The sequence below is a fragment of the Mustela nivalis genome (genome assembly GCF_964662115.1).
Source record: "Mustela nivalis genome assembly, chromosome: 17".
Lineage (NCBI taxonomy): Eukaryota > Metazoa > Chordata > Mammalia > Carnivora > Mustelidae > Mustela > Mustela nivalis.
Genome location: NC_139036.1, coordinates 10652957 through 10680702, shown reverse-complemented (window position 1 = coordinate 10680702; position 27746 = coordinate 10652957). Strand labels below are relative to the sequence as shown.

The 27746-nt window shown below is 55.6% G+C and overlaps 2 protein-coding genes and 1 long non-coding RNA gene across 4 annotated transcripts in view; 2 read left to right on the top strand and 1 right to left on the bottom strand.

Moving 5' to 3' along the window:
* The first annotated feature begins 402 nt into the window (after positions 1–402).
* Positions 403–18583, top strand: TRPV2 (transient receptor potential cation channel subfamily V member 2). Its single transcript, XM_082705754.1, has 15 exons — positions 403–1130; positions 2645–2947; positions 4414–4547; positions 5889–6182; positions 7142–7440; positions 10041–10214; positions 10600–10755; positions 11384–11476; positions 12342–12412; positions 12771–12936; positions 14019–14085; positions 14193–14533; positions 15662–15789; positions 16660–16739; positions 18383–18583. The coding sequence occupies exons 2-15, from the start codon at positions 2748–2750 to the stop codon at positions 18475–18477; spliced, it is 2298 nt and encodes a 765-aa protein (XP_082561880.1). The 5' UTR covers positions 403–1130; positions 2645–2747; the 3' UTR covers positions 18478–18583.
* Positions 18584–19916: 1333 nt separating this feature from the next.
* On the top strand, positions 19917–22525 carry LOC309851046. Of its 2 annotated transcripts, none has more exons than XR_014304594.1 (5): positions 19917–20404; positions 20637–20688; positions 21168–21265; positions 21746–21839; positions 22072–22525. It is a non-coding gene; the product is annotated as an uncharacterized lncRNA (long non-coding RNA). The 2 variants fall into 2 exon arrangements; XR_014304595.1 differs by having other exon boundaries at positions 20116–20427.
* Positions 22513–27746, bottom strand: part of LRRC75A (leucine rich repeat containing 75A) — a 43141-nt gene continuing 37907 nt past the window's right edge. Inside the window, exons 3-4 of the mRNA XM_082705779.1 lie at positions 27312–27427; positions 22513–24428 (exon numbers count right to left, since the gene is read on the bottom strand). Coding sequence (XP_082561905.1) covers positions 23888–24428; positions 27312–27427 — 657 coding nt within the window. The 3' untranslated portion in view covers positions 22513–23887. The remainder of the gene's footprint in view (positions 24429–27311; positions 27428–27746) is intronic.

Below are 27746 nucleotides of genomic sequence, written 5' to 3'. Positions count from 1 at the left end.
GCGATGGGTTGGGGGTGGGAGGTGGGATTAAGCAGGGGAGTGGGGGTGATCAGGTTTTCCAAAGATCCAAAGATCCTTCCTGTAGGGAGAATGGAGTAGGAGGGTAGGGTTGGTGTGAAGCAGAGAGACCGGTTGGGAGATGGCTGCAGTCTCCCCGGGGAGAGATAATAGTTGTTTCGGGCAGACGGAGAAAGAGACAATTTGGTAGGTTTGGGGAGGGGACTGGATTTTAGGGAGCTGGGAAGAGGAAGGTGTCCTAGGTCTCCTTGGAGGGTGACTGAGTTCCTAAACCCTAGTGTGGAATTCCTCCCTACCAGGGCGTGGCCCGGAGTTAGGATTTCGGCGTTACCTGGGGGCTTCCCTGTCGCCCCCTGCTGGTTGGTGCTGGAAGCGCCTGTCACAAAAGGAAGTGTGCCACTGACAGGCCCCCACCCCCCACCCCGGCTGAGGGGCTGGGGGAAAGCCCCGGCAGGTGGGAAAATCCCCGCAAACTGCAAGTTGGTTGGGTGGCGTGCATTCCCAGGGTCGTGTGCTGGGCTGCGTCTCTCCTGTCCCCGGGGCCCGTCCGCATTCGTTCTATCCGCCCAGTGATGGGTTCCACCAGTTCCCAGTCTGAGCCACATGGCCTCTGGAAGCCCTGTGGTAGGTCGCGGAAGGAGGTAGATGTCAGCACCGTGGGGCAAGAACCCCCCACTCCATGCCGGATCCCACCGGAGGCAAGGCCCCAGCACCCAAGGGTTGCCTCTGGTTGCCCCACCCCCACCGGGGCCCTCCTTGGCTAGACAGTGGGGGTGGGGAGGCGGGGCGTGTCTCCCGAGAGCAGGGTGTGGCCAGTGGTCCAAATGGTCACTCACTGATGGCCCTCCTATCCCGACCCGGGAGAGATCCCCCTACCCCACACCATGCCGGCGGGCCGGGTGCGCTGAGGTTGCGGAGACCCCGAGACCCTGAGACCGCAGCCCGCTGGCGGAGCTCAGAGCAGACTTGGGGAGGTGCTGCGGCTCCGGGCTGTCAGCGCCCGCCGCCCTCCCGGCTTCACTTCCTCCAGCAGCCCCTGCAGCCCCGGAGGCCCGGGATCCCAGCGGTCCGTGGCCCCGGACGCCGCGCCCTAGCCTCGGCCGCCCTGCCGGGTAAGTCGGTGGGCGATCCCGGCACATCTGGGGAAGGGGCGGCCTTGACCCGACAGTGACTGATCAGGGCAGCGAAGCCCGAGGGCTGGGGCTCCCTGCTTCTTCAGCCCCAAGCCAGGGTCTTCGAGGGGCACCAGCTTCCACCTGGACTGCCGGACCCCTTCCTCCCGACCGGTGAGGGTCAGGCCCCCAGGATGGGGGCGGGGGCTGAACAGGTAGTTGTTGCTGCTGACGCTTGGCAATGGTGAGCTGGGGGGCCTCCGGGGAGGCAGACTGGGGGGCGGGGGAGATGGTTAGGGACACACCCCGGCTAAACAGGTGTGTGGCTTGGGGAGGATGCCCCAGATTGGACAGAAAGATGGTGGCTCACGCGGAAGTAAAAAACCAAAACCAAGCTAATTAACAACAACAAAAAAAAACCCTGCATGTGGAGGCAGTCAGCCATATCCCAGCCTCCCCAGCTTCTGTGGGAAAATGCCTCCCCCACCCCCACCTCCAGGTCCCTGAGGGCTGTGGGAGCCTGAAGCTGGACGGGACACAGCCCAAGCCCTGCCACCATCCACCCTCTCTACTTCTGGCCTTTCTTTTCCTTTCCCATGCTCTTCTCTGCTCCCTGCCCCCTTCTGCCACCCAGCTGTCCCCCCACTCACCGCTTGCTCTTATTCCTTCTTCCTGTTCCTACCCACGGGTGGGCACATAGTTTTCCCCCTAACCGCACCCCCCACTGGGGCCCCACGCCTTGCCATGTGGGGGGGACTATGGTTTCCATTCTCCTGTGAAGAGATGCCAAAGCCCCGAGCCCCATCTAGGACCTGAGGTGGGCTTGTCTGTCAGGGGGAGCTTGGGTCTCCAGTGAGGGGTCTCCCTCCCCACTCTGAAGCCCCCACAGACCCAAAAGCACAGAGAGAGGTGGCATCTGACGCCTTCAGAGATGAATCAGACTGAAAACAGGGATGGGCCCCGAGAGATACTGAGAACTGAAGAAGTCATGGTAGCGAGCTGTCTGTGGTTTTGGACCAGGGTCTGCCAACAGCCGACCACCTTGAGGAAGTCACTTCCCCTTTCTGGGCCTTAGTCGTCCTGGTAACAAAATAAGAGGTTTAGTAGACTGGTTTTCCAACCGTTTCTGTAGCAAGAGGTTAAATGACCCGCCTCTAGCCTACAACGGCACTCTTATCTGCTGTGAGTATCGGCCACTAGACAAGATGTGATGTAGAGAAAGGTTCATGCTGTGAACTTGAGAGTTTGTTTTCCTGGATCAGCAGCTGTGGTCTCTCAGATCCCAGGAAGTCCCGGAGGGACAGTCAGGGACAATCTCAACCCTTCCTGTGGGACTGTGTCAACAGGCAGACCTGTTGGGTCCCTGTACTTCCCATGTTCCAAGCTCACACCAGGGACCTCCTTCTCTCTCCTCACCCTCTGCCTGCCTCCCTCACGGCTCATTCCCTGTCCCATTGGGCTGACTCGGTGGGTGGGTCTACTTGGACTCAGCTTCTAAACTTCTCTTTTTGCAGGCCTCAGCTGGACCTACCCCTACCCAGGCTGGGAAGAAGAAGGAGCTTCTGACAGCTCTGTCGCCAAGGTTTGAGCCAGACAGAGCAACCTCCTCGCCCTAGGATGGCCTCGCCCTCCAGCCCTCCGGCTTTCAGGCTCCAGACATGGGATGGAGACCAAGAAGATGGTGGTGAGGCGGACAGAGAAAAGCCTGGCCATGGGGATGGGCCACCCCCCATGGAGTCGCCATTCCAGGGGGAGGACCGGAAGTCCTCCCCTCAGATCAAAGTGAACCTCAAGTACCGCAAACCAGCAGGTGTCAGGTGAGGCATCAAACGGGGGTGGGACTCAGAGAGGGGGGGGGTGCTCACCTCCAGTGGAAGACCCTGAGTCAGATTTGGTGGCCTGGCCCAGCCCCAGTGCCCTTCGGGTATGTGTGTGGTTTGCCCAGTCTCCCCCTCGGTGTGAAGTCCGATGCATGAGGCTGACAAGGCAGGACCCCGTTAGGAAAGCCCCTTCCTCCATCCTTGTGCCTGAAATGGGGCACCAGCCCTTGGCTGCCCAGCCCGGAGACCACCGCTGCCCTTCCCCCCCCCCGTATCACTGGTGTTGGAAGGCCATGGTCAGATTCAGACCAGTCCAGGAGAGGATGTGCATGAGGCTTCTGGGAGCTGGGGAGCCTCCCTGACAGGCAGAATAGGCCCCGCACTGCCCAGTCTGTGCTCTCGCTGGGCTGCCCTACTCCAAGACGGTGATGCCACCCTGTGACAGGAAGTGTTTTGTCCAAATGGCCAATTCCCCCAGCCGGACTGCCCATAGGGCTCCCTAGTCACCCGCACGGCCCTCTCAGTCATGGTGTAGCCACGTGGCCTGCTGGGGAGATGAGGGTGTGTCTGGCCAGGCCAGGCGGACACCCAACTTCCTGCCGTGGAGGAGACAGGGCCTGGCTCTCTCAGTCGCACAGCTATAGCTTTAACACATGACTGAGCCCAACAATCCCCCATTCATCAGAGTCACCAAAACCTTCCTTGGTGAAGCCAGAACCTGAGACTCTCCAGGGAATCAGAGAGTCCCCCACCTTTGTTTGTCCCTTCATATCTGCTGACCATGGTTCCAGGAGCCCCCAGTATGGGGGGCATCCCCAGGAGGGGTCCCCTGCTCCTTCCCCTTCCCTGTCACCAGAAACTTCTAAATGCTAAAGAGTTATAGCATTTCCCCAAAATGTGGCTTCTCAGTCAAACTCTGGCGAGCATCTGATAGGTTTCAGCGCTGGGCCCCCATGTCTCTGAGAAACCTCTGTCTGCCTAGCCTAGACTCTGCCTGGAGGTTAGCAGTCAGGGTCTGGAGTTAGTTAGACACCCCTCCCCCTCCATGTGAGCCCCAGTTCTGCACATGTGGTCCCATCCCGACCCGGATTCCAGGTCAAGGGAATGACATGTTCCTGTGCTGAAATCCTCCCTCTAGGATCAGGAGCCTGTTGTGAAACCATCAAGTCAACCAGCAAATGATAAGCACCTGATACTGAGACCGACTCCATTTGCTCTGCCTGGAGTCATGGGGGTGCTGGGGGTTAGTGCCCCGGACAGACGGACAGGCCCGTCTCCCTTTCTCGGGCCTCTCAGTGAGTCCTCTGTCTGCCCTGGGAGGAAGAGCTCCTCAGAAAGGCTCCCCCGGGCTCATGAGCCTGCCAGGTGCACACAGGACTCCATGAAAGGGCTCCCTGGAATGGGGGCTTCCCGAGGGGGCCATGGTTCTTCCATAGCACCAGACACAAGTCATATCCCCACAGCCAGCCGGACCCAAACCGCTTTGACCGTGATCGGCTCTTCAGCGCGGTTGCCCGGGGTGTCCCCAAGGATCTGGCTGGGTTACCAGAGTACCTGTCCCGGACCAGCAAGTACCTCACCGACCCAGAGTACACAGGTAGGTCTGCCCTGCAGGCCAGAACCCCTGTGCCCTGACCGCTATGCTGAGACTTGGCAGATGGGTTGGCCTTGGCCTTGATCAAGAGCCAAGGGGCAGTTCTCAGCAACCCTCCAGCCTGAAAGCCTCGTTTTGGTCATGGCTGTGCCTCCCATGTCCACCCACCCCACGGGCTCCTGGTCTACCTCTGCCGTCCTCAGCCCATTTCATTGGCCAAATGGATACTCACAGGCTTCCGCGGTACATTGTTTTCTTTTTCTTTTCTTTTTGTATAACAGCGTTGTTGAGGTGTAATACACATACCATACACTTGACCCATCTCAGAACATTTTTTGCCCCAGATCAAAGTATCTTGATCATTTGGTCTGGTTAGAAAAACAAGATTTGTGTATTCTAGAAGATTCAGGTAGTAATGGCATGTATAAGGCTGAGGGTAAAAGAGAAGGATATCCCGCGTCCACGTTAATGATTTGACGTCTATCTTTTCAAAGTGTTTAACTATATTAGGTACATACTTACGTGATGGATCGTGCCATATGCTACATCTCCTAATTTCCACTTCAGTACACAGACCTCTAAGTCAGTCACTTTTTCAACCACAGAGGTTTCCATTGTGTACATTTACCACAGTTTAGTTAATGAATTCCTTAATGATGGCCATTTAAGGTTGTGTGTCGTTTTTGGCCTCCACATACTCTGTGCCAGGCCCTCTGGGTGCTAAAAATTCTATATATAAGGTTGGGCCCTTAGAACAACCCTGGAATAGTCCCATTTTACAGCCAGGAAAACTGAGGTTAAGAAAGGCCGTGTGACCTGCCCAAGGAGACAGAGCCATTAAGGGGTAGAGCCACCTAACGTTGCTCTGGATGGTCTTGTGTAGACTGTGTTGCACGTACAACAAATTATGTCTTAGAAACTTATCTTTGAGACAGAAATTAAGTCATATCTGTCGGTATTTTATTTATTTATTTATTTATTTTAAAAGATTTTCTTTATTTATTTGACAGACAGAGAAAGACAGTTAGAGAGGGAGCACAAGCAGGGGGAGTGAGAGAGGGAGAAGCAGGTTTCCTGCTGAGCAGGGAGCCTGATGCAGGGCTTGATCCCACCACCCTGGCTGGGATTCGGCAGCCGCTTAACGACTGAGCCACCCAGGCGCCCCCTGTTGGATACCTGTTGGCTCAAGACTTACTAACCCTGCAGCATGACTCTGGTTCCACCAGCCCTGTGTGGCAATCTTTTTTTATCCCCCTGCGTGGGCTCGCTGTGCAGGCTCGTGGGCAGCCCAGTGACTCTCCACCTGAGCACTCTGGTGCCCCTTCCCCTCTCCTTCTCCCACAGAGGGCTCCACGGGCAAGACGTGCCTGATGAAGGCCGTGTTGAACCTTCGGGATGGAGCCAACGCCTGCATCCTGCCCTTGCTCCAGATCGACCGGGACTCTGGCAATCCCCAGCCCCTGGTCAACGCCCAATGCACAGATGAGTACTACCGAGGCCACAGTGCCCTGCACATTGCCATCGAGAAGAGGAGCCTGCAGTGTGTGCAGCTCTTGGTGAAGAATGGGGCCAATGTACATGCCCGGGCCTGTGGCCACTTCTTCCAGAAAAAGAGCCAGGGGACTTGCTTCTACTTTGGTGAGGAGACTTTCTTGGATAAATTGAGGGGCAGAGGTGATTAAGGCTATGTCCAAGGTCACCTGGGTAATGTGTGTCAGAGCTGGCCCTCCAACCCAGATCCGTCTGACCCCAAGGACTCATGCTTCTAATCACTGGACTGCCTGCAAAAGCAGTTTGTCTTAGGAGATGTTTTAGCAAGGAAGCTCCCCACACATCCACACCCAGACCAGGGGGAGGGGAAGGGGCTGGCAGAACTGGTGTGTGGGAAACCTGACCAGACAGGGTTATTTTATTTTTAAAGATTTTATTTATTTTTATTTGAGAGAGACAGTGAGAGAGAGCATGAGAGGGTAGAAGGTCAGAGGGAGAAGCAGACTCCCCATGGAGCTGGGAGCCTAATGCAGGACTCGATCCCAGGACTCCAGGATCATGACCTGAGCGGAAGGCAGCCACCCAACAGCTAAGCCACCCAGGTGTCCTGTATTTTAATTTTTTAAAGATTTATTCATTTTAGAGAGAGTGAGCAAGTGAGCATGGCGGGGGAGCGGCAAAAAGAGAGAGAGAGAGAGAGTCTTTAGCACACTCTGCAGTGAATGTGGAGCCCAGCCCCAGGCTCGATCTCATGACCCTGAGATCACCACCTGAGCCAAAAGCTCAGCCGACTGCACCACCTAGGCGCTCCATGTTCTGCTCCTTTAGATGGTAAAGAGTTATGGTCACCACTCCCTTGGGTCAAGAGCTGGACAGGGCCACCTTCACCAGTGGAAAAGGCACAGCTGCCCTCCACGGTGCCTGGGACCGTCTTCCCTCATAGTACAGACCTGGGAGGGCCTGGGATCCTAAGGCAGCGTTCCCTCCTCTCCTGTGGGTGGCTGTCTCTCCTGAAGGAGGTCTGGCCTTCTGTCCTAGGAGCATGAGGAGTAGACAGGTGGAAGCTGGGAGGCCTGAGGCTCAAGCTGCCCCCCCTTGGCCCCCAGGCGAGCTGCCACTCTCCCTGGCCGCGTGCACCAACCAGTGGGAGGTGGTGACCTACCTGCTAAAAAACGAGCATCAGCCCGCCAGCCTGCAGGCGGCCGACTCCCTCGGCAACACGGTGCTGCACGCCTTGGTGATGATCGCAGACAACTCAACCGAGAACAGCGCCCTGGTGATCGACATGTATGACAGGCTTCTCCGTGAGGGGGCCCACCTCTGCCCCACAGTGCAGCTCGAGGACATCCCCAATCTGCAGGGACTCACGCCCCTAAAACTGGCTGCCAAGGAGGGCAAAATCGAGGTGAGTACCTAGCTAGTCCCCATTCCTTCCACACCTTTCCAGGAAGCAACAGGACTTATTCTGAATTTTCTGCAGAAAGAGCCAGGAGTGGTCTTCTACATAGATCACGGGTCTCCCCACTTTTTTTTTTTAATTTGATTGATTTATTTGAGAGAGGGAGACAATGCACACAAGAGGAAGAGGGAGAAGCCGACTCCCTGCTAAGCAGGGAACCCCACACGGGGCTCGATCCTGGGACCCTGAGATCATGACCTGAACCGAAGGCAGACATTTAACCGACTGAACCATCCAGGCACCCCAGGGTCCCCACTTTTTGATTTAACTCTCCTGGTATTAAGAACATGTTCAAGACACACCTCTAATATATGTGTGTTTATTGATGAATTATATATGAACTACTGAACTGATAAATTACATTATAAAACACTGGGATTTTTAAGTCATTTGGGTTTCTCGATGAGGAGACAGTCTTGATATTCTTTGCCTCTTGTGTGATTAGATTTGCTATTAGGTTTTCTTCATATTGATTGGTAAGTGTCCTTTATAATGAATGCATTAGTATTTTGTTTTCTATAACAGCTGTAAATGTTTCTCCTGGTTTGTTAGTAAAAACATTTCTTTTTTTCTTTTTTAAAGATTTATTTACTTAAAAAAAAGAGAGCAGTGGGGAGGGGCAGAGGGAGAGGGAGAGAGAGAATCTCAAGCAGATTCCTTGCTGCTGCTGAACACAGAGCCAGAAGCAGGGCTTGATCCCAGGACCCTGAGATCATGACCAGAGCCGAAACCAAAAGCTGGCCACTTAACCAACGGAGACACCCAAGCACCCCATAAAAGCATTTCTTTTCTTTCTTTCTTTCTTTCTTTTTTTTTTTTTTTTTAAGATTTTATTTATTTATTTGTCAGAGAGATAGAGAGAGTCCAGGGAGGCAGAGAGGCAGGCAGAGGGAGAAGCAGGCTCCCCATGGAGCAAGAAGCCCGATGTGGGACTCTGGGACGCTGGGATCATGACCTGAACCGATGGCAGCTGCTCAACTGACTGAGCCACCCAGGTGCCCCATAAAAGCATTTCTTTTTTTTTTTAAAGATTTTATTTATTTATTTGACAGACAGATCACAAGTAGGCAGAGAAGCAGACAGAGAGAGAGGAGGAAGCAGGCTCCCCATTAAGCAGAGAGCCTGGCTCGATCCCAGGACCCTGAGATCATGACCTGAACCGAAGGCAGAGGCTTTAACCCACTGAGCCACCCAGGCACCCCCATAAAAGCATTTCTTTTGAGATTTTTGCCCTGCAGAATTTTTACATTTTCCTATATATACACAATTCTAATTATCTTCTCCTTTAAAATTCCTTGGTTTTGGTACTGTTTAATACCTTCTATAAGGCTGTGTGTGTGTGTGTGTGTATACACACATATATACATGTATATATATCAAAGCTTGTGTGTGTCCGTATACATATATATTCTGTATCCATATTTTCCTCCAGACTTTGCAGTTTTATTTTTAATGCCTAAAACTGATTTGTCTGGAAGTTATTTTGGTACAAAAAGGAAGCATGACTCAGCTCTACTTTTTTTTCAAATGACAACCAGTAGGTTGTCTGAGCCTAATTATCAGCGGGGCTTCACGGTGGGCAACCTGTTCCTTTTACACAGGGCCCCATGCTTCGAACACAGGCCTTTTTAAGGGTTAAGATTAAAAAAAGCATAAATGGAAGTTTTACTATTTTATTCCCCAAGATTCCTGGGGAACCTGGGTTCCAAAGGGAACCTCCCTTTGTTGTGCAGAGGCATGGCTGGGTGGCCTTTCCTTTCCCCATTCCTCATTTGTAAAGCCAAGTTGCTTTTCTATCTCTCTTTTTAAAAAATATTTTTTATTTATTTGAGAAAGAGAAAATGAGCAAGGGGGAGGGGCAGAGGGAAAGGGAGAAGCAGACTCCTCGTTGAACAGGGAGCCTGATGCGGGACTCAATCCCAGGACCCTGAGATCATCACTTGAGCCAAACTCAGACGTCCAGCCGACTGAGCCATCAAGGTGCCTGGCTTCTTCTTTTTTAAGTGATCGCTACACCCAGCATGGGGCTCGAACTCATGACCCTGAGATCAAAGGCCACATGCTTCACCAACTGACTCAGCCAGGCACGCCAAAACCAAATTGCTTCTTAACCTGTTCGACTTAGGGATGCTTTCTAGTATGTTGGAAGCTCTGAGCTCTGACCACAGAAGTGTACACATCTGTGTAGCTCAGATCTCAGGGGGCCTCCAGGAGCCCTGGGCTGGGGGTCCCTCTGCCAGTAGGGAGTCCAGGAAAGAGGCCTCGGGACAGGAGTGGGGAAGGAAGAGCCAGGTTCCCTGAGACCTGGACATATGTGAGTGGACGGGAGTGTTTATATCATGGCTGAGCATGTGGGATGTGCGAGCAATCATACGCACAAGGACCCGTGTGTCCGGGTGTGTGCGTGTGCCTGCGTGCAGCTCTGCAGGTGGGGGGCAGCTCTGCGGGGTGCTGAGTGTTTCCCAGCCACCCCTTCTCCCTACCCAAGGTCAGTGCTAGGAGGTAGCCATGCAGGCCAAGCTCATGTGCCCCCACCCCCACTGCAGATTTTCAGGCACATCTTGCAGCGGGAGTTCCCAGAGCCGTGCCAGTCACTTTCCCGCAAGTTTACGGAGTGGTGCTACGGGCCAGTCCGGGTGTCATTGTATGACCTGGCCTCTGTGGACAGCTGGGAGGAGAACTCAGTGCTGGAGATCATCGCCTTTCATTGCAGAAGCCCGGTGAGCCCAGGGGGGCAGAGGTGTGCCTAAGGGGACCTGGCCCAGATCTCTGCAAGGTCCACACGTCAGCGCTGCCTGGGGGACCAAAGCTGCCCTGGGACTGTGCCACTGGGGATGTGGCCCCCCCGGCAAATGCTCCTTCCACACCCTAGTCCCACCTGAACTGCGGAGCAGGCTGGGGGCCTGGGGGCAACCACAGGCGGCCTGTTTACTGGCCCCTGCTTGGGGCTGGAGGATGAGTCACTCGGTCAACCCACAGCCATGTGGGTGGGGTGGAGGTCGGTGGGGAGGGCTCATTTGCCCCCCAACCTCTCCTCCATTTCCCTCAGCCCTTACATTGAGCCTGACCTGAGCCTGACCCTTGCTCTTGCATTCCCATTCCCAGGACCGGCACCGAATGGTGATTTTAGAGCCACTGAACAAGCTGTTGCAGGCGAAGTGGGATCTGCTAATCCCCAAATTCTTCTTCAACTTCCTGTGTTACTTGATCTACACGGTCCTCTTCACCTTAGTTGCCTACCACCAGCCGGCCCTGGAGAAGGCAAGGCCCAGGAGGGGCACATTCTGGGGGAGGCCTCCTGGGAGCGACCCTGGAGGATGATGGTGGAGGGTGGGGTGGCTAGATCCGTCTGCAGATCCTCCCACCGAGGCTGTGACGGCTTGAGTGATAAGCCTGAGCTCGGCCTCAGCGGGTAACGGTACGGAAGCCCGCACCCACCGTGGGGAAAACAAGGATACTGGCCCAGGGCTCGCCATATGGGAGTGGGTATTCTAAGGAAGTGACTTGCGTTAACTGACTTAATCATTGCTCACAACAACCCTCAGAGGTGGCAGCTGTTACCATCTCCAGTTGATAGTTGAGGGAAGGGACGCACAGAGAGGTGAAGTAACTTACCCAGGGTCACACAGGCTGTTAAGTGCGGGGCGTGGGATTTGAACCTGGGCAGTCTGGCGCCAGACCCCACCCTCAAAACCAACCATGTCAGTGTGTCTCTGTGACAGGCTAGAATCCGGGGTGGGGGAGGGGGTCCTGCCGCTGAACCTGTGCTCCTTGTGCTGCTCTGCGTGGTCTCTCCACAGCTTGTGCTCAGATCCGGCCCTCAGCTGAGAGTCTCCCTGTTGGCAGGGGGCTCCAGGCCCCGGGTCCTACCAGACTGTCTCCTCGGCAGGCCTTCCCCGGGGAAGTGACTGCTGGAGACTCCCTGTTGCTGCTTGGCCACATCCTGATTCTGCTTGGGGGCATCTACATCCTCGCAGGCCAGGTGAGGGCTCTTCCCATTCACCGCCCCCCCCCAAACCGAGCCCCCACCCCATGACTCTGCAACTCTATGGGCTCCCGGACCACCCAGAAGCAAATGTAGAATCCCACTAGGAGGGGCCTTCCAGGGAGTTAACCACAATCCCTTCATTCCCTGAAAACCACAGAAACCGAATCCTCTACCCAGTCCGGCCCCCACCAGCCTCAGGGCAGCTGAGGGCCTCAGGTTCTGGGGCTGGCAGCTCCCTGCTGCGCTTTCTGCACATGGCCTCTGTGATTCCTCAGGCCCTGCCAACTCTGCTCCCCAAAGAACGGAGCTGGAAGCCCCCGCCCCTAGGTCCCTTAGCTGGGCCGTTCCTTCCTCACGTGGGAACCACAGACAGGATGGGGCAGGCAGGCTCAGGTCGACTCCCCCAGCAAGGCCTTTTGAGGAGAAACTGAGCCTCAGAGTGGGCAGAACTTGGGGACCAGATCCAGGTGGGCTGGCATCCAGGAGGGTCCCTGAGAGACCGGGGAGGGGAAGAGGGGGAGCCGTTCGCCTCACCAGGAGTAGTGAGCAAGTTCTTCATCAGGATCCATGAGGAGCTCAGAGGCCCCTGGCATTGTCTGGGAGTCTGGGCGGGGGCGGGGAGGGGACACGTTCTGGAAACAGGCTTCAAAGCTCTCTCAGCTATCAGCAGGACTCATGAGTTCCACAACCCCCAGAGTCCAAGAGGCTGCTTGAGCCCCTGAGGTGGCAGAACCAGGCTCGCAGGCTGGGGGCACAGTGGGGAGCCTGGGCTAAGGCCCCCCAGTGAGGCAGCAGGGCTGCTCGGTGCTCAGTGGCCTGGGGAGCAAACTTCACACCCCCTGTGCCCCTTTTCCCACAGCTGTGGTATTTCTGGAGGCGCCGTCTCTTCATCTGGATCTCCTTCGTGGACAGCTACTTTGAGCTGCTGTTGTACGTGGGCCCTCCCTCTCCTCCCCTGTCTCAGGCCCGGAGAGGCTGGTGTGGCAGAAGGGCTCCAGGCTGGCTTGAGAGGAGGAGACCCGGCATCAGGGCGTGCCAGGGGCCCAGGACCAAAGCGCAGGCTGTCTGGCCTGGGGCTCCAGTGCCCTCCCGCTACCATCCCTGAGAGTTCCCCATACTGAGCGCTTGCTCTGCACCTGATGGGGTCCGGTCCCAGACAGACGGAGGCCTTCCCATCCATCAGGAGGTGGCGGGAGAAGCAGCGGTGGTCAGCGCTGGCCAGTGGAGGTCAGGGGGAGCCTAGCCAGGGGTCAGCCTGCAAACTGACCCAGATTCTGTCCCTGCACAGCCTGGTCCAGGCCCTGCTCACGGTGCTGTCCCAGGTGCTGTGCTTCCTGGCCGTGGAGTGGTACCTGCCCCTGCTTGTGTCCTCGCTGGTGCTGGGCTGGCTCAACCTGCTTTACTATACACGTGGCTTGCAACACACGGGCATCTACAGTGTCATGATCCAGAAGGTGAGAGACAGGGGTGGCCCTGGAGTAGCCTGAGCAGACAAAGCTGGGCACCCCTCCAGCAGGGCTCCTCTGGGCTTCAGTGGACAGGTGCCCTCCTCCACGGCTCACCTGGCCAGGCGCTCTCGGAGTGCAAGCCGGAGCATGAGTGTCTGCACACCTGCCCTCAGGGGTCAGAGCTCTGCACGGGTAAGTAGACATGTGACCCCCAGGGAGGACGTGCATCTTTGCACAGCCCAGGGGCAGACGCGGTGCACAGGAGCTCGTCTGCATGCCTGTGTCCTGGAACATCTGGGCCCGTGGACTTTTCTGCGTCCATTTACGTAATCAGCAAAAGTTTGGGAAGTGTGTCCTGTGGGCCAGGCCCTGTTCTAAAGCATTGGAATATGCTCCTTTGGTCGCTAACAAAATGGGCAACTCATCAGTCCTGCTGCAGGGCACATTGTGGTAGGGGAAGTGAAAACACTCAGAGAGACAGATGAGATTACACATTGCTCTATGGTTTTGGGAGGTTTTTTGAGAGGGACACTGAGTGGGAGGGGGCAGAGGGAGAGAGAGAATCTTAAGCAGACTGGGGGCTCGATCTCATGACCCAGAGATGAAATCCAGAGTTGGACACCTAACTGACTGAGCTGTCCAGGCACCCCTGATTAGATTTCTTTCTTTCTTTCTTTCTTTCTTTCTTTCTTTCTTTCTTTCTTTCTTTCTTTCTTTCTTTCTTTTTTAAAGATTATGTATTGATTTATTTGACACAGAGAGAGAGAGAGCACAAGTAGGCAGAGAGGCAGGCTTAGAGACAGGGAGAAGCAGGCTCCCTGCTGAGCAGAAAGCCCGATTTGGGGCTCCATCCCAGGACCCTGAGATCATGGACCAGAGCCAAAGGCAGAGGCTTAACTCACTGAGCCACCCAGGCGCCCCCCGATTAGGTTTCTTTAAAGACTGGTCTACTCCATGTGGCTCCTCGAGGCCTCGTGTATGCACACCTTTGTGTGTGTGGGTGGTGTGGGCTGAGGCAGGGGTCAGGGGTCGGGCCCGACGGCCCACACACCCCTCCCCCGGCTCCTGGATGCACTTGTGTGTTCTAGGTCATCCTGCGGGATCTGCTCCGCTTCCTGCTCGTCTATTTAGTCTTCCTTTTTGGCTTCGCTGTAGGTAAAGGCGCCCCTCTAGCCCCTGCCCAGCCCTTGCCCGGTCCGTATGCCCTGGAGGCTGCCCCCGGCCTCCCCAGGCTGAGGATCCCTCCTTCCTCCCTCCTGCAGCCCTGGTGAGCCTGAGCCGGGAAGCCCAGGACCCCAGGGGCCCCAGGGGCCCCAATGTCACGGAGGCAGCAGCACAGCCTGGGGCAGGAGGGACAGAGGAGGAGGGCAGCTCCACCCCATACGGCGGCATCCTGGACGCTTCCTTGGAGCTGTTCAAGTTCACGATCGGCATGGGTGAGCTGGCCTTCCAGGACCAGCTGCGCTTCCGTGGGGTCGTGCTCCTGCTGCTGCTGGCCTACGTGCTGCTGACCTACATCCTGCTGCTCAACATGCTCATCGCCCTCATGAGCGAGACCGTCAACAGTGTTGCCTCCGACAGCTGGAGCATCTGGAAGCTGCAGGTGCTGAGGGCGGCTCCCCTCCCCCACGATCTGCAGTCTGGGCCCCCCTCACCTACGCTTTCCTTCCAGGGGCTGTTGTGAGGATCGAGAAAGCTCACAGATCTAGAGCCCTTGGGATGGTGTCTGGCACCTAGTGGGGGCTCCGTATGTTTTTTGTTTTTTTTTTTTAAAGATTTTATTTTTATTTGTCAGAGAGAGAGACGGAGAGCGAGCATAGGCAGACAGAGTGGTAGGCAGAGACAGAGGGAGAAGCAGGCACCCTGCCTAGCAAGAAGCCCGATGTGGGACTCGATCCTAGGATGCTGGGATCATGACCTGAGCCGAAGGCAGCTGCTTAACCAACTGAGCCACCCAGGTGCCCCGGGGCTCCGTATGTTAATCAGAATCGTGATCTTGATCATGATCAAGAACTTCCCGAGAGCTTACCATGAGGCTCGGCTTGGTTCTAGGTGCGAACCACACGGCAGAGAACAAGATCGAATCCTTGTCCTCATGTAGCTCACCTTCTGTGTTTCTCATACGGTTGGTGGGGTCGCCTTGGTGGGTGAGGCAGGACGTGCAGTCCTGGGACCGGCCAGTCTGCGGGAGTCGGGGCGCAGAGGTCCCTGTAGCTGGGGCTGGTGTGACACCCACCTACCTTGAAAGCAGTAGCTGCTTCTTCTTCAGAGAAGGGTAGGGGTGGGGGCGGGCAGTTGGTGCTCCGAGAGCCTTGCTGGGAAGCTGGACTCTCACCGATTCACCGTCAACCTTGGGCAAGCCCCTTACTTCTCTGAGCCAGTGACCTCATGCACAAGTTCCATGCCCCACCTAATTCCCTCCCATGCCAGGGGGCAGACTCCGTGTGGGCAGAGCAGACAGGTCCCTGCACCTCGTGGTGTGGAATTCTGGAATCTGTAACTCTCCAAGTCATTGTTGAGCACACATTATGGGCTGACTTATCGACACCCGTCCACCTGCAAGTGGGGAAACTGAGATTGGGGGAGGGGAGTCCTGAGGGAGCTTCCATCCCTTAGGTAATCAAATGTTGGAGCTAGACTCATATCCACCTGTGTAGCAGACCCTGGGTTATACTGTCAAGTGCTGTGAGGTATCCTCCTGGCTACTGTCTCATGTGTCCTTTGTCCACAGAAAGCCATCTCTGTCCTGGAGATGGAGAATGGCTACTGGTGGTGCAGGAGGAAGAAGCAGCGGGCCGGTGTGAAGCTGACTGTTGGCACCAGGCCGGATGGCAGCCCCGATGAGCGCTGGTGCTTCAGGTGAGGGAGGGAGGCTGCTGTGGGGCAGGCCAGCCTTACTCTTTATTTATTTATTTATTTTAATTTGACAGACAGAGGTCACAAGTAGGCAGAGAGGCAGGCAGAGAGAGAGAGGGAAGCAGGCCCCCTGCCGAGCAGAGAGCCTAATGTGGGGCTCGATCACAAGACCCTGAGATCAGGACATGAGCCAAAGGCAGAGGCTTAACCCACTGAGTCACCCAGGTGCCCCCAGCCTTACTCTTCTTAAAAATTTTTTATTTAGTAATCTCTGTCCCCAATGTGGGGCTCGAACTCATGACTGGGAGATCAAGAGTCACATGCTCTCCTGACTGGCACCCCCAGCCTTACTCTTTTATTTTTCTTCAGCCGTACCCTCTTAAAAGCCAGGGGACAGCTGCCAGGAGTCAGGCCTGGTGGGAAAGGCAGGGCCTAGGAGCACCAGACACTCTGCCCCAGGCAGGCGAGGTCAGGGATGCTGGATCTCATAGGCCCAGGCCTGCCACTTACCGCCTGTCCCCTCTCTGGCTGTTCCTGACCTACTCCGTGGCCTGAAATGGGGAACAGTTAGGAGGCCAGGAAGCCAGAGGGACCCTCAGGTTACAGCACACTAGCCTTGGCCCGGCTGGTCTGCTCTGTCACAGAGGCAACAACCCTCCCACGGAAAACAAAGTCTTCCACGGGAGAGAGAGCCTGGTGGCAAATGCACAGTGGGATGGTGGGTGGCTCAGTGTCTGGGGAGAAGGGGTGGCCACAGCCCATCTTTCTCCCAGTCCCTGTGTCTACCCTGTGTCTCCATGTGCCCCTCTCCTGGGGCGGAGCATGTGGCACAGGTGGCTTCCCGGAGCCTCAAAGCTGCTCTGTGGCCCTCAGGGTGGAGGAGGTGAACTGGGCCTCGTGGGAACAGACACTGCCATCCCTTTGTGAGGAGCCGTCAGGGCCAGCCGTCCCTGGTGAGTAGCGGCGGTGGCCGGAGTCCTGCCCTGGAGAGAGAGAGACAGAGAGAGTCTGCTTGGCCACACAGCCATGGAGAGCCTAGGCCAGGACCTCCCCCGTGTCCAAGGCTTGCCGCACTAAGAAGCACTTCCCACCTTTCTTCTCTACTCCTACCTCCTTACTGGCCTGTTTCAGGCAGTCACCTGGGAGACACTCTGAAGCTGTTGGTGCTTCCCCCCTCCAGCCCTTATCCTGCCCGCACCACCGGCCTCTGGGCCTATTCAGCGGGCCCTCCAGCACCAGCCCTGGGCTGAGCCTGGGGACCCAGCTGGAGAGCAGGTTAGAGAGGGCCCCCTCCCTATCCCGCAGCTTCAGGGTCATCTCCCTGAGCCCCCACTGATAGGCCAGTCCTGTTGATCCCCAGCTTTCCCCGGCTACAGGAGCCCCCAGTCCCTACAGCCCTGAGAAATCACTTCTGATGCTCTTCCTCACTGTCGTGGACTGCGTCCTGTCCATTCCAGTGTGGGGACAGCCCCTCCTGTCTCTACCCTGAGGCCTGTTCCAGGGCTTAACTTTCTCCACAGTATGTCCTTTCTGGAATCATCAGTAGCTCCCACTTCAAACCCTCCCCACGACAGCACCTGCATCACCTCTGACCCCTGTGTAGGGGGGACTCCTCCAGACTCTGGCTCCAAAGCCTGCTGGTCTCCCAGGCTCCTGGGTCCCTGGTGACCAGGATGGCCCTCACAAACCCACAGGCTTTCTGCCTGCCCTCTTTTTGTCTCCCTTCCCCTGAGTCCTGCCACTCTGTCACTTTAATGCTGAGACTCTGAAAGTCACCTTGCCCCTCATCTTGCCCCAAGAATTCCACACCCCAATCCCATACCATCGCCAGCTGGGGCTTCCAACTGGAAATTCCTGATAGGAACGGCCATGGGGTTATCCTGCCAGGTAGTGTGTGTACAATCCCATACCTCCTCACTCAGGCAGGAGGCCTTGAAGGTCTCTGTTCAATGTCCCCCTCCCAGGCAGCCAATCACCCCTCTGCCCCGACCCCTCATTTCTCTCCCTTCTGCACCACTGCTGGGCTCAGGGCTGCACCCTCTCCTTTAGACAAGTCTTTCTGGTCTGGGCTTCTCTCTCTGAGGCAGACAGAAACTACACGAGGCCCACACTCCTCGCCTCCCACTGCTAGGAAGGACTCACTCCTCAGTGCGGAGGTGAAGATCCAATGCTATAATCCCGCCCATTTCCAACACCACCCTCCATGCAACAGCCGGTCCCTCCACGGTGCTCCCTGTTTTTTGCTTTCCCTGGCTCTCTGTGGAAGTGTCATTCCCACTCCTCTGGGTGTCCAAAGCTGCTGCCTTCCTTACAGCTTGGGTTCCCTCAGAGCTCCCTGAACACCTACTTCCCACCTCCCTCCAGCTCTTCAGCAAGTCTCAGGTGTCCTGATTTCTACCACAAGGAACGTTGAACTTCTGGAAGGAGTTCAGGAAATGCTTATGGAAGGGGGAGGTAGAGAGAGGGATTGTTGGGGACTTTGGGATTACCCGCTCTACACAGAGTATGTGCTTTCATGGCTGTGGCCGCCTCCTGTTTGTCCTCCTGGGGACACAGCCCAAGGGCCAAGCCACAGTGCTCTCCATCCTTTTTACAGGCACCTTGAAGAATCCGGCCCCAGCCTCCCAAGTAGAGGAGGACACTGCCTCAGAGGAAGATCAGCTACCCCTCCAGCTTTTAAAGTCCCAGTAATGGCCCAGATTCAGGACAGAGTCAGGGGACCTTCCCAGCCCTACCTGGTGGCTCTGGACCTCCAGGGAACTTCGGTGGCAAATGTAAATAAATATTTTCTTATCACCAACTCTCCTGGAAACATTATTTAAGTGAAGTTCATGGGCTCCTGGGCTGGTTGACAATCTGCACTTCTTGGTGAGCATTTCTCTGTCTGGGGCTGAGCTACTCTCAGCCTCACTCAGGCACAGGGGACTCCCAGCCCCAGGGTGGTCCTTTTCCTGGGTGCTGTGCCGCTGTCATGACAGATAAGTGGTGATAGACAAAGGAAACACAGCCACCGCTCCTTCCTCTCCCATAGCTTCCGGACATCCCTTAAAGCCACCTCCAAGATCTCTTTCAAAGCTTTGGAGCTCCATGGCTTCCTTCAGGCCCTGGAGTACTAGCTTCTTTCTCTTCTGGGCTGCCTGCTCAGTTCCTACCCCTCCAAGCTGTTCTGCAGGGCAGGCAGAGGGGTCTTCCTAAGATGGAAGAGGAAAAGAAACATCTTAGGGTGTTTCTGTGCCCTGAAGGCTTAAGAGGCTCCTTCAATGCCCACAGGACGCCCTATCTGGCCTCCCCAAGTCCTCCACGGTTTTGACCCCGAATTTCCAGACACCTCTTCCCTGATACCCTTGCTGGCCACCCCCCGCCCATGCTCTCCTTAGGACTTTTATCAAATTCTTCGGGCAGACCGAGGAACCCGTTTATTGAACCCCCTGACTTGGCTTTTGCTGGAAGCCCCCGCCCCACCATTAAAATCCTTAAAATTCTAAGACCAGAAAGTTGTCTCGCGATAGCTTTTCCAGTTTTCTCGTCCAGACGAACTGCTCTCCCTCAGAGTAATGAGCGTTTATAAAATGCGATTGCACTGAATGGCTTTTAAGTGGCAGAGGCCGGAGCATGTGCAAAGGCTGAAAGGAGAGCATTCATGGAGTGGGAGAGGTTTCCATCGCTGGTGGATTGGGGAACGGATGCAGGAGTCCTAAGGAATCAGGAGAGAAGGAGCGGAGGGGATGGAAGCGGTTTCAGCTAAGACACGTCTGCTAGCTCCTTAGAGGTCATTCTCAAGGGGAGTGATGCGAGCTGCCGGCGCGCAGGCGTTCTGCAAGGCTCCGCGGATATTCGGCAATGGCCGTGGGGAAAGAGAGACAGGCAGCCCGAAGAATGAAAAGCAGCTACTATTTTATGAATGCTTGCTGCCTGCCAAGGCTCCGCAGGGTTTCAAGCATGGTGTGTCATGTGATCCTCAAAACAGCCTCTGCGGTGCCGACAGCTTCATTTACAACACGAGTCATCGGAAGCTCACAAAGGCTGAGACACCTCCTCCAAACCACGGAGCTAAAGTGGTACGCTCCAGCCCCCGCGCATGCGCCCTGAACACCCCGGGCGCCGCGGGACCCAGAATTCCTGGGGACGTGGAAGAGACCATAGGCTCTGACGGAGGGGGGTGTCCCCGGGTGGTGAGGCGGAGTCTGCGTCGTGAAAAGGGCTGGAGGTTCCCGTGAGTCTCTGCCAGTATTACCCTCCCTTCTGTGAGGAATGGAATATTCCGACTCCTTAAAGGCCCAGGCCGCGAAAGAGATGATCTTTTCCGTACGGTGAAAATGGAGGTGAGTGGGGTGTGTGACTGGGCTTAGTAGCTGGCGGCGAGGGCGAAGGAGCGAAAGGTTTCTAAATTTCTGAGAAGTTGTTTTCGGGAAGCTTTGTGGGGGGCGCAGGGAGGCTCCCTATGGCGCGTCTCCGGGTTTCGGGGCGGGCGCGGCGGTTGGGGAGAGTGAGGCAGGGCTGCCGGGGACTGAGGCTCAAGGCCCGCGCGCGTGTCTCCAGCAGGGCCGCTGCTGCCGTCGACTCCGGAGCCCGAGCTCCCCGAAGGCCGCTTCCCTGCTCCCCGGACGCGGCGTGGGAGGTGCGCCAACCCGGGAGGACTGGGTAAGCGCGGCCCGGGGGAGCGTGGGGCATGGGACGTCGAGGAGGGCTTGCCCGACGGTTCTGATGATCATGGGGTTAGGAAGTGCCGTCAGAAGCGATAACTGACGACTCTGATGCCTGTCTGACCGCGGTCGCGGAAGCCTCAACGGTCGGGTTGAACATCACTGCCACTACGTGCCCTTAACGCCTGTCGCCCTCCCGTGTTCCAGGTGGTACATCCCTTGCAGCGCCTTCAGGCCAGGAGCGGTCTCCCATCCGGAGGTAGGACTACAGCCAACCCCTTCGCTTTTCCGTGTTCGTTAGTCTTAAGTGCAGCGGCATTGGCTGCCCCTTCACGGTTGATGCATTGAGCAGTAATTGTGCCCCGTTGCACTGCACACGTAACCTGGTGCTTCGAGTGGCAATGGCAGGGGGCGGCTGCTGACCCAGACCTGTTCTACCGCGGCTGTCACCAGAGGTGAACTCTGTTAAAATGCTTGGTTTAAAGCGGCCAGTGCCCCAGTGGTTCCTCAAGCAATCAGGGCTAAGTTCCAGGTCCCATTCGGGTTTCCCGAGCGGTGCTGGGGAGCAGGGAGGTGTTGACTGCTCTGATGAAATCATCTATAGGAAGTGCCGTCAGAAGCGATAACTGACGATAACGTTCCTGGCTGACTGCGGTCAACAAGTCCTACCCGGCTACTGCTGCCCTGGAGTAGGTTGGTCTGGTTTGGACAGTGACCTTTTCTCGTCTGGTCACCCAGGTTGCACATGAGTGCTGCGGGGTCACCTGTGTGTGATCAGATCGAGACCAGCTGCTGAGTAGTGGAGGGAGGAGCACCGGCCTGCCCTTAAGGTTAAGGTAAGCTTCGGTCTGTGGAACAGTTTGCATGGCCAGCCGTTAGATGATGTGACCTTCCAATTAGGTCAGGTAGTGGCACTTCTTTCTGGCTCACCTAATAACCTTGTATTACTGTAGCCCTTGACCTTAATTGAGCATATTCTGGAGATACGGTTCATGGTGGCAGTGGGGCAGCGGAAACCTGGGAGTTCTGTTAGCTCACTGCTCTAAAATCTGTCCCAGTTGCCTGTCTGCTGAGATGTAGCTTTCCTCGTCCTTGGAGATGACCGCTTAGGTGTGCGGGGTTAAAATGATGGGATGAAATGAGGTTGCAACACCCAGAAAAGCCAGTTAGGACTTACAGACTTCACCTGGCTTCATGTACCAAAAAACACCTCCAGTAGGTTCTTAAGGGCTCTGTTAGGATGGGCTGGAATTTGTAGTTGAGGCTCTCATTAGCAAAACTCTTTTCTCTGCCTTTGTTACCTGCTGCCTGTCTAGGGATGCCTCGGTTCATTCCCCTCTGGGCTTTGTGTGCTGAAGAATGGTGACCCGCGGTGTGGAGTTTGAAAGCTGCAGCTTAGCCCAAGGAGAGGTAAGCTTCCATGGACAAGGACGCCTCCCCCGTGGTAGAATGAATAAACGGCTAGTGTTGTTAAAATAGATTCTCAGAAAAAGGCTATCAAATGATGAAATCACCCAAAATAGCTGGAATTACCGGCAGATTGTGTAGTGGTGAATGTATGGTTTCTGAAGATACCTTTTTTACACTGTGAATAACTGTTAGTTGGAGCAGGAAGTGAGACTGATACTTAGTTTCTTTGCAGGCTGTCTTTGCAGAGAATGGTCAGCCATGCTGCAGCAGGTTCAGAGTCCTGTGGTCACCATCAGTTCGGACTGAAAACCCAGGCTTCAACAGTTGGTGTGGAAACGGTGCTTACCTTGTGCTGAGATGTGGAGTCTGTTCTCTTAAAAGTGAACCAACTCTTGTTGGCTCTTAATCTTAAAAAAAAGAGCCAACAAGTGTGTTTGGCAAACTGTAGGGTAGGCACTGTTGGTGTCATTGAATTCTTGAGTTTTCTAATAATGTAATATAAATACTGTATTTTTATCTCTCCTACCCAGAAAGCTTCTATACTTTTAAATATTGTGTGAATTTGTTCTGTTGGGTGAGGGTCTGAGTTCTTTAAGATGCAAACATATTTCTTCCTGAAACTGATACTTCTGTGCAATTACCACAAACTGCAATAAAGGATGGTCTTTAGTACTGGTTTTTAAAAACGTGTATTTGAAGAAAAAAAATTGTGGTCACTGCTGTCACATTAGCAGTCAAGGTATTAGCACTTGTCACCTTCTCCAAGGTCAGCCTAAGCTGTTTACCCTCAAACAACTTCAGACTTGAGGGTAACAGTTGCAAAGCACTTTGGGCTGTGTCCTTTTGCATAGCTGCCTACCTTCTGAAGCTCTGCACTGTGCTTCACCCAAACACCCAGGCAGTGGCAGGCAGGGTCCCCATAGTGTGGCTTTATACATAACCTGTCTTGGTGCCTTCCTGAGTTGGGATCTCACCTACCTGTCACTGGCTAGAGGCCTGACAGGCCATGCTTCTCAACTGTCTGCCGTTTGCCTGTGTTCTGGTCACCACTGTGGACATCTGTAAATTTTCTCAGGTTAAAAAAGGTTGGTCTCCAGTCTCCCTGGACTTCAAGACTTTTCCTTGGTTTTAGGGCTTAATGTGCCTAGAAGGGACTTTTAGCTGGTAGTATTAAGGGGGAGCTGGGAGAACCATTCAAGGAATCCCCAGTTCATCCCCATCTCCTTGCTGTCTTGCTAGATCTGCCATGAGTTAAGTCTGACCTCATTTTCATGGTCTTGGGTTTTTTTATTACAAGGTTTTTGGGAGTGAGCCTAGTATCCCTGATGACTTTCTGGGGGACTCCATAAGCAACAGGAAAAGGTTTTTAAAATCCTTTTCAGGGGCCTTAGTGAAGGTCTGGTAGTCTGGGTTGGGGGATTTTTTGGGTGTATGCCATGTATGTAGGCATCCTGGGATGGTCTGTTGAAGGGTACACAGGGGCTGGTCCCAGGGGCAGGGCCTGGGACCCCAGGGGGAGGTGTGGGCTTAAGTGGACGCTGAGAACTGGTTCCTCAGGGCTTCACAGGGAGGAGATAGACCACCACCTCAGATGGGGACTAGGTTCTTGGAGTCTCTGGGGCCCCTACTCCAGACTGCTGGCCAGGTGTTAGGGCAGAGAAGAAAGTTTCCGTCAGGAAATACTGGGTTAGATGTAGGGCCGAAATCACACTTCCTGCCTGGGGTTAACTTCTGACCCACAGTAGCTCAAGCATTCATCTCCAAACAAGACCACCCACAAATCTGGGGACTTGAGGGCTGCTCACTCTCAAGCCATACAGGACTTTGCAGGAGCCAAAAAGGCAGAGGAGGTGGACAAGAGGGGTAAGGGAGAGGACTGGAGCAGTATTGCACAGCCCCCTTCCCAGATGCTACAGTCTGGCTCCGGTGAGTGGGGTTGCCCAGGCCAGTTTTGGGTGATAACCTGAAGCTGCTGGTGGGGGGCCCCTTAGCCTGCCTCAGTCCTCCTACCCCACCGGGACTCCCTGGTGAGGACCCCCACTTCTGTGTCATGTCTGAATGGTACCTACAGTCTCCCTGCCCTCGTCGTCTTTGGCAGGATCCAGAGGGCCTCCCCCAGGGTCCTCCTGGTCTACTGTCCCATCCCGGGCCTCCTCCCCACTGCAGGGGCCCTCGCCCAGCTCCAGGATGGTGGGGAGGTGGCCCTGCTTCGGGGAGCGCTTGCGCAGGCTGAGCAGGAAGGGCTGGGGCAATGAAAAGATGTCCACGTTGTTGCCCAGGTCGATCCACGTGACGTTGGGAAACTTGCTGGGGTCCTTGAGGGTGTCGGTGAGGTCACGCAGCAGGGCCCGGGTTAGCCGGTTGCCGTTGAGCGCCAGCGTGGTGAGGCGGGGCAGCGCGCTGAGCGCGGGCAGCAGCTGCAAGACCATGTCGTCAGTGAGGCCCGTGAAGCCCAGCTCCACGCTGTCCACCTGCTCCCCACAGCGCTGCAGGTAGCTGGTCACCCGCTCCAGGTCCCGGGAGGTCAGCGGGATGCCGGACAGGTCCACGGTGTTGTCTGGAGGGCTCCCAGCCAGGACAGCCTTGAGGCTGCAGGGGAGAAGGGACAAGCCAGGTTCAACCAAGTGGGGCCGGCCTTCTCCCGGAGGCAGCAGTGGCCACCCTGCGGCTCCAGGGATGGGAGATACCAAAGACCTCTGGTGCTTTGGCGATACCTCGCATCTCAGCCTGGCTGGGCCCAGCTGCCAAGAGCTTGAGGGACCCCAGGGGAAAGGCCCAGAGGCTTCTGCAGTGACTACGGGTACATTCTGGGGCCATAGTGCCTGGGTTTACATCTTTTTTTTTTTTTAAGATTTTATTTATTTATTTGACAGAGTGAGAGATCACAAGTAGGCAGAGAGAGGGGGAAGCAGGCTCCCTGTTGAGCAGAGAGCCCAGTGCGGGGCTTGATCTGAGGACCCTGAGATCATGACCTGAGCTGAAGGCAGAGGATTAACCCACTGAGCCACCCAGGCGCCCCAAGAAAACCATTTTAAAAGAGCTCTTTAACTCATCCGGGTTTGCATCTTAACTCTTCTTCCTGCTGGTGTGAGCTCTGGTCCCTTAACTTCTCTGTGCCTCAGTCACTTACCTGAACAATGGAGCTAAGAACCACAGAATTATTAAGTGAAATAAGGTAACGGATGCCGAGCATTTAGAACAGTGCTTGTGTACCAGAGAGAGGAGTGAATATTTGCTGTGGCCATTATGAATCACTTAGACTGAGCTTCCTGCTTCCCCAAGAGCAGCGCTTTGAAGACCCGTCTCGCCCACCTGATGGGGAATCCTTAGGGAGAGCCCTGTAGGGCAGCAGGGAGGGGAGGGCACAGGGTCTCTGAGCCAGGGGGTGGGGGTGGTGCTGACTCCTGGAGGCTCAGGGATCTGTACACGCTTTCACTCCCTGCCGTCTGCTACTCCTTGCTCTTCTGTCTTCCTGGACCTTGCTCTGCGGCCAGAGCTCCCCCATTTCCAGGTACCCCAGGCAAGCCCTGGAACCCCAACAGTGGGAAAGAGAGGAAGGTGGGGGGGGGGACTCACAGCTTGTTTCAAGAGCATATGTCAGGGGCGCCTGGGTGGCTCAGTGGGTTAAGCCGCTGCCTCCGGCTCAGGTCAGGATTTCAGGGTCCTGGGATGGAGCCCCACATCAGGCTCTCCGCTCAGCGGGGAGCCTGCTTCCCCCCACACCTCTGCCTGCCTTTGCCTACTTGTGATCTCTCTCTATGTCAAATAAAATCTTTAAAAAGAAAAAAAAAAGCATATGTCAATATGAGCAGCCCGAGGATCAAGGCTTGGACTTCTTAGCAAAACATGTATCCTTGAGATCTGAAGCTGGAAGGCGGCTTCCAGTCTCATCTTGCTTCTCAGGGTGTGACCTCTAAATGCTTGAAACATTGCCTGCCCTTTGTTCAGGGTAAAATAAAGCACAGACCCGTTACACCTAAGAGATAGGGAGCATGTGGTTAACAACCTGGGCCTGGGGTTTGAAACCAGTCCTGCCACTCAGCAGCTTGATGATGGTGGCCAAATGTCAACAGTAATATCCCCCACCCCATTCAATCCTTCAGCAAGTGTTTTTAAACTCCCATTTTGTGCCAGGCACTGTCCTAGGCACTGAGGTCCTAGTCGTGGACAAGACAGACATGATCCCTGTTTTTACTCTACCAGGGATGGGGAAGACCAAACAGACAACAAATGAGATGGAAGTGAGAGGAGCTTGGTTGGACATGGCCACTCAGGGAAGGCTTCTCTGAGGACGTAATTCGAGCTGACATTGGAAGAAAAAGTGGGCCCTCAGAAGAGTCTGGTAAAAGTTCCAGCAGAGGGAGGCATGGGCAGAGGCCCTGAGGTATCTGAGCCAGCAGGAAGGCCAGCATGGTTGCAGCGAGGGGAAATGGGAGGCGAGAGACCAGAGAGGGGCCGAGCACCGATCACAGAGGACCCCGTTTGGATCTCATTCAAGTGTGATGTGGGGAGTGAGGCTTTTGAAATGAAGAAAGGACAAAGCAAGCGGCTGTGTTGGGGAGACAGAAGAGGAGGCTCCTGGATTCCAGGTCACATTTCGAGGTTTTCAATTCTAAAGAACTAGGTCACAGACTCCTCATGGCTTCCAGGTCCCACGGGTCCTCCTGCTCTGCTCTGTCCCCATGCACAGCCTCTGACTACAGCCCAGCTGGCACCCCATCCTTGACTCTCTCTTCCTCCACCTGGGAAGGAATCCGGCTTTGGAGTGGAAGAGTCCAGAAGAGAAAGAGGAACCAGACCTCTTGTCAGTGAGTGAGGGCAGTCCTGGCCCTGCCCAGTCTAGGGGAAGCACACAAGCCACTCTACCCCATGGTCATTTGCAAGAAAGGCAGGGGTGCTCCCTCCAGAAAACCTAACTTCCCGGCTCTCCTTTACTCGCTTCCAGTGGTGCTAGCTATCTCGCCCACGAGTTCTGTGCCCATGTGCCCCCAGCCCCCAGTCTTCAGGGGGCCATAAAACTCTTAGGGCTTCTCACTGCTGCATGGCCCAGGGGCATGGCTAGAGCCTGGGTCCCCCCTAGGAGACATCCAGAAGTGGGGGATCCAGTGGGAGTGCCCACGTTCGGCACAGCAGGAATTAGAAACTCCTCATGTCTTCCTTTCCACCCACCCCTTCTGAATGGTGATGTGCCAGCTCCCATCCCACAGAGCAAGGAGGGCCCCACCGGCAGCTCCCCTCATATCTCATGCCCACCTGGAGTGCCCTCTGGCCACTCTCCCCACCCAAGCCTGACTTCTCCTTCAGGCGCCTTCCAGAGCAATCCCTCTGATTCCAGCCCCCCACCCCATCCCGCCCAAGGAGTACTGTGGAGCCCAGCCTGGCGTGGGTTCGCTCTGGGCTGCCCTTGTGGAAGGAGGCCTGGGCGGGGGCGGGGGCAGGCGAGCAGGTCTGCCCCAGGGGACTGAGACTCACCAGGCCTGCGGCTTCCTCTTCACCAGCCCCCGGTGCCGCCTCCACTGGGAGTGGGGGCTCAGGTGGTAGGTCAGCTGCCGGCATAGCTTCTCCATGGCGCCCAGCGCATCACCTTCCTGCAGAGACAACCACAGGCAGGAGGCCCTGAGTCGTAGGCACAGGCCCAAAAGGCCAGGCCCTCCCCTCCGGCTTCCCCTCTCCAAGGGATGAACTGGGGGAGGCTTCCTCCTTCTGGGCCTCCAAGCAGAAAGCAGTTGGTTGCAAACTGACCTGCCCATGGCTGTGAATTAGTTGCTATCATGGCAAAATGGAAATTTGCATAAAACTCTACATTCACAATCTGATAGTTGACCAGAGCTGAGTGCTTAGCCAGTATTCATCATGGTCCCTGCCTCTTCCCAGTGGCCAGGGCCGTTCTGCTCACTCATTTGCTCA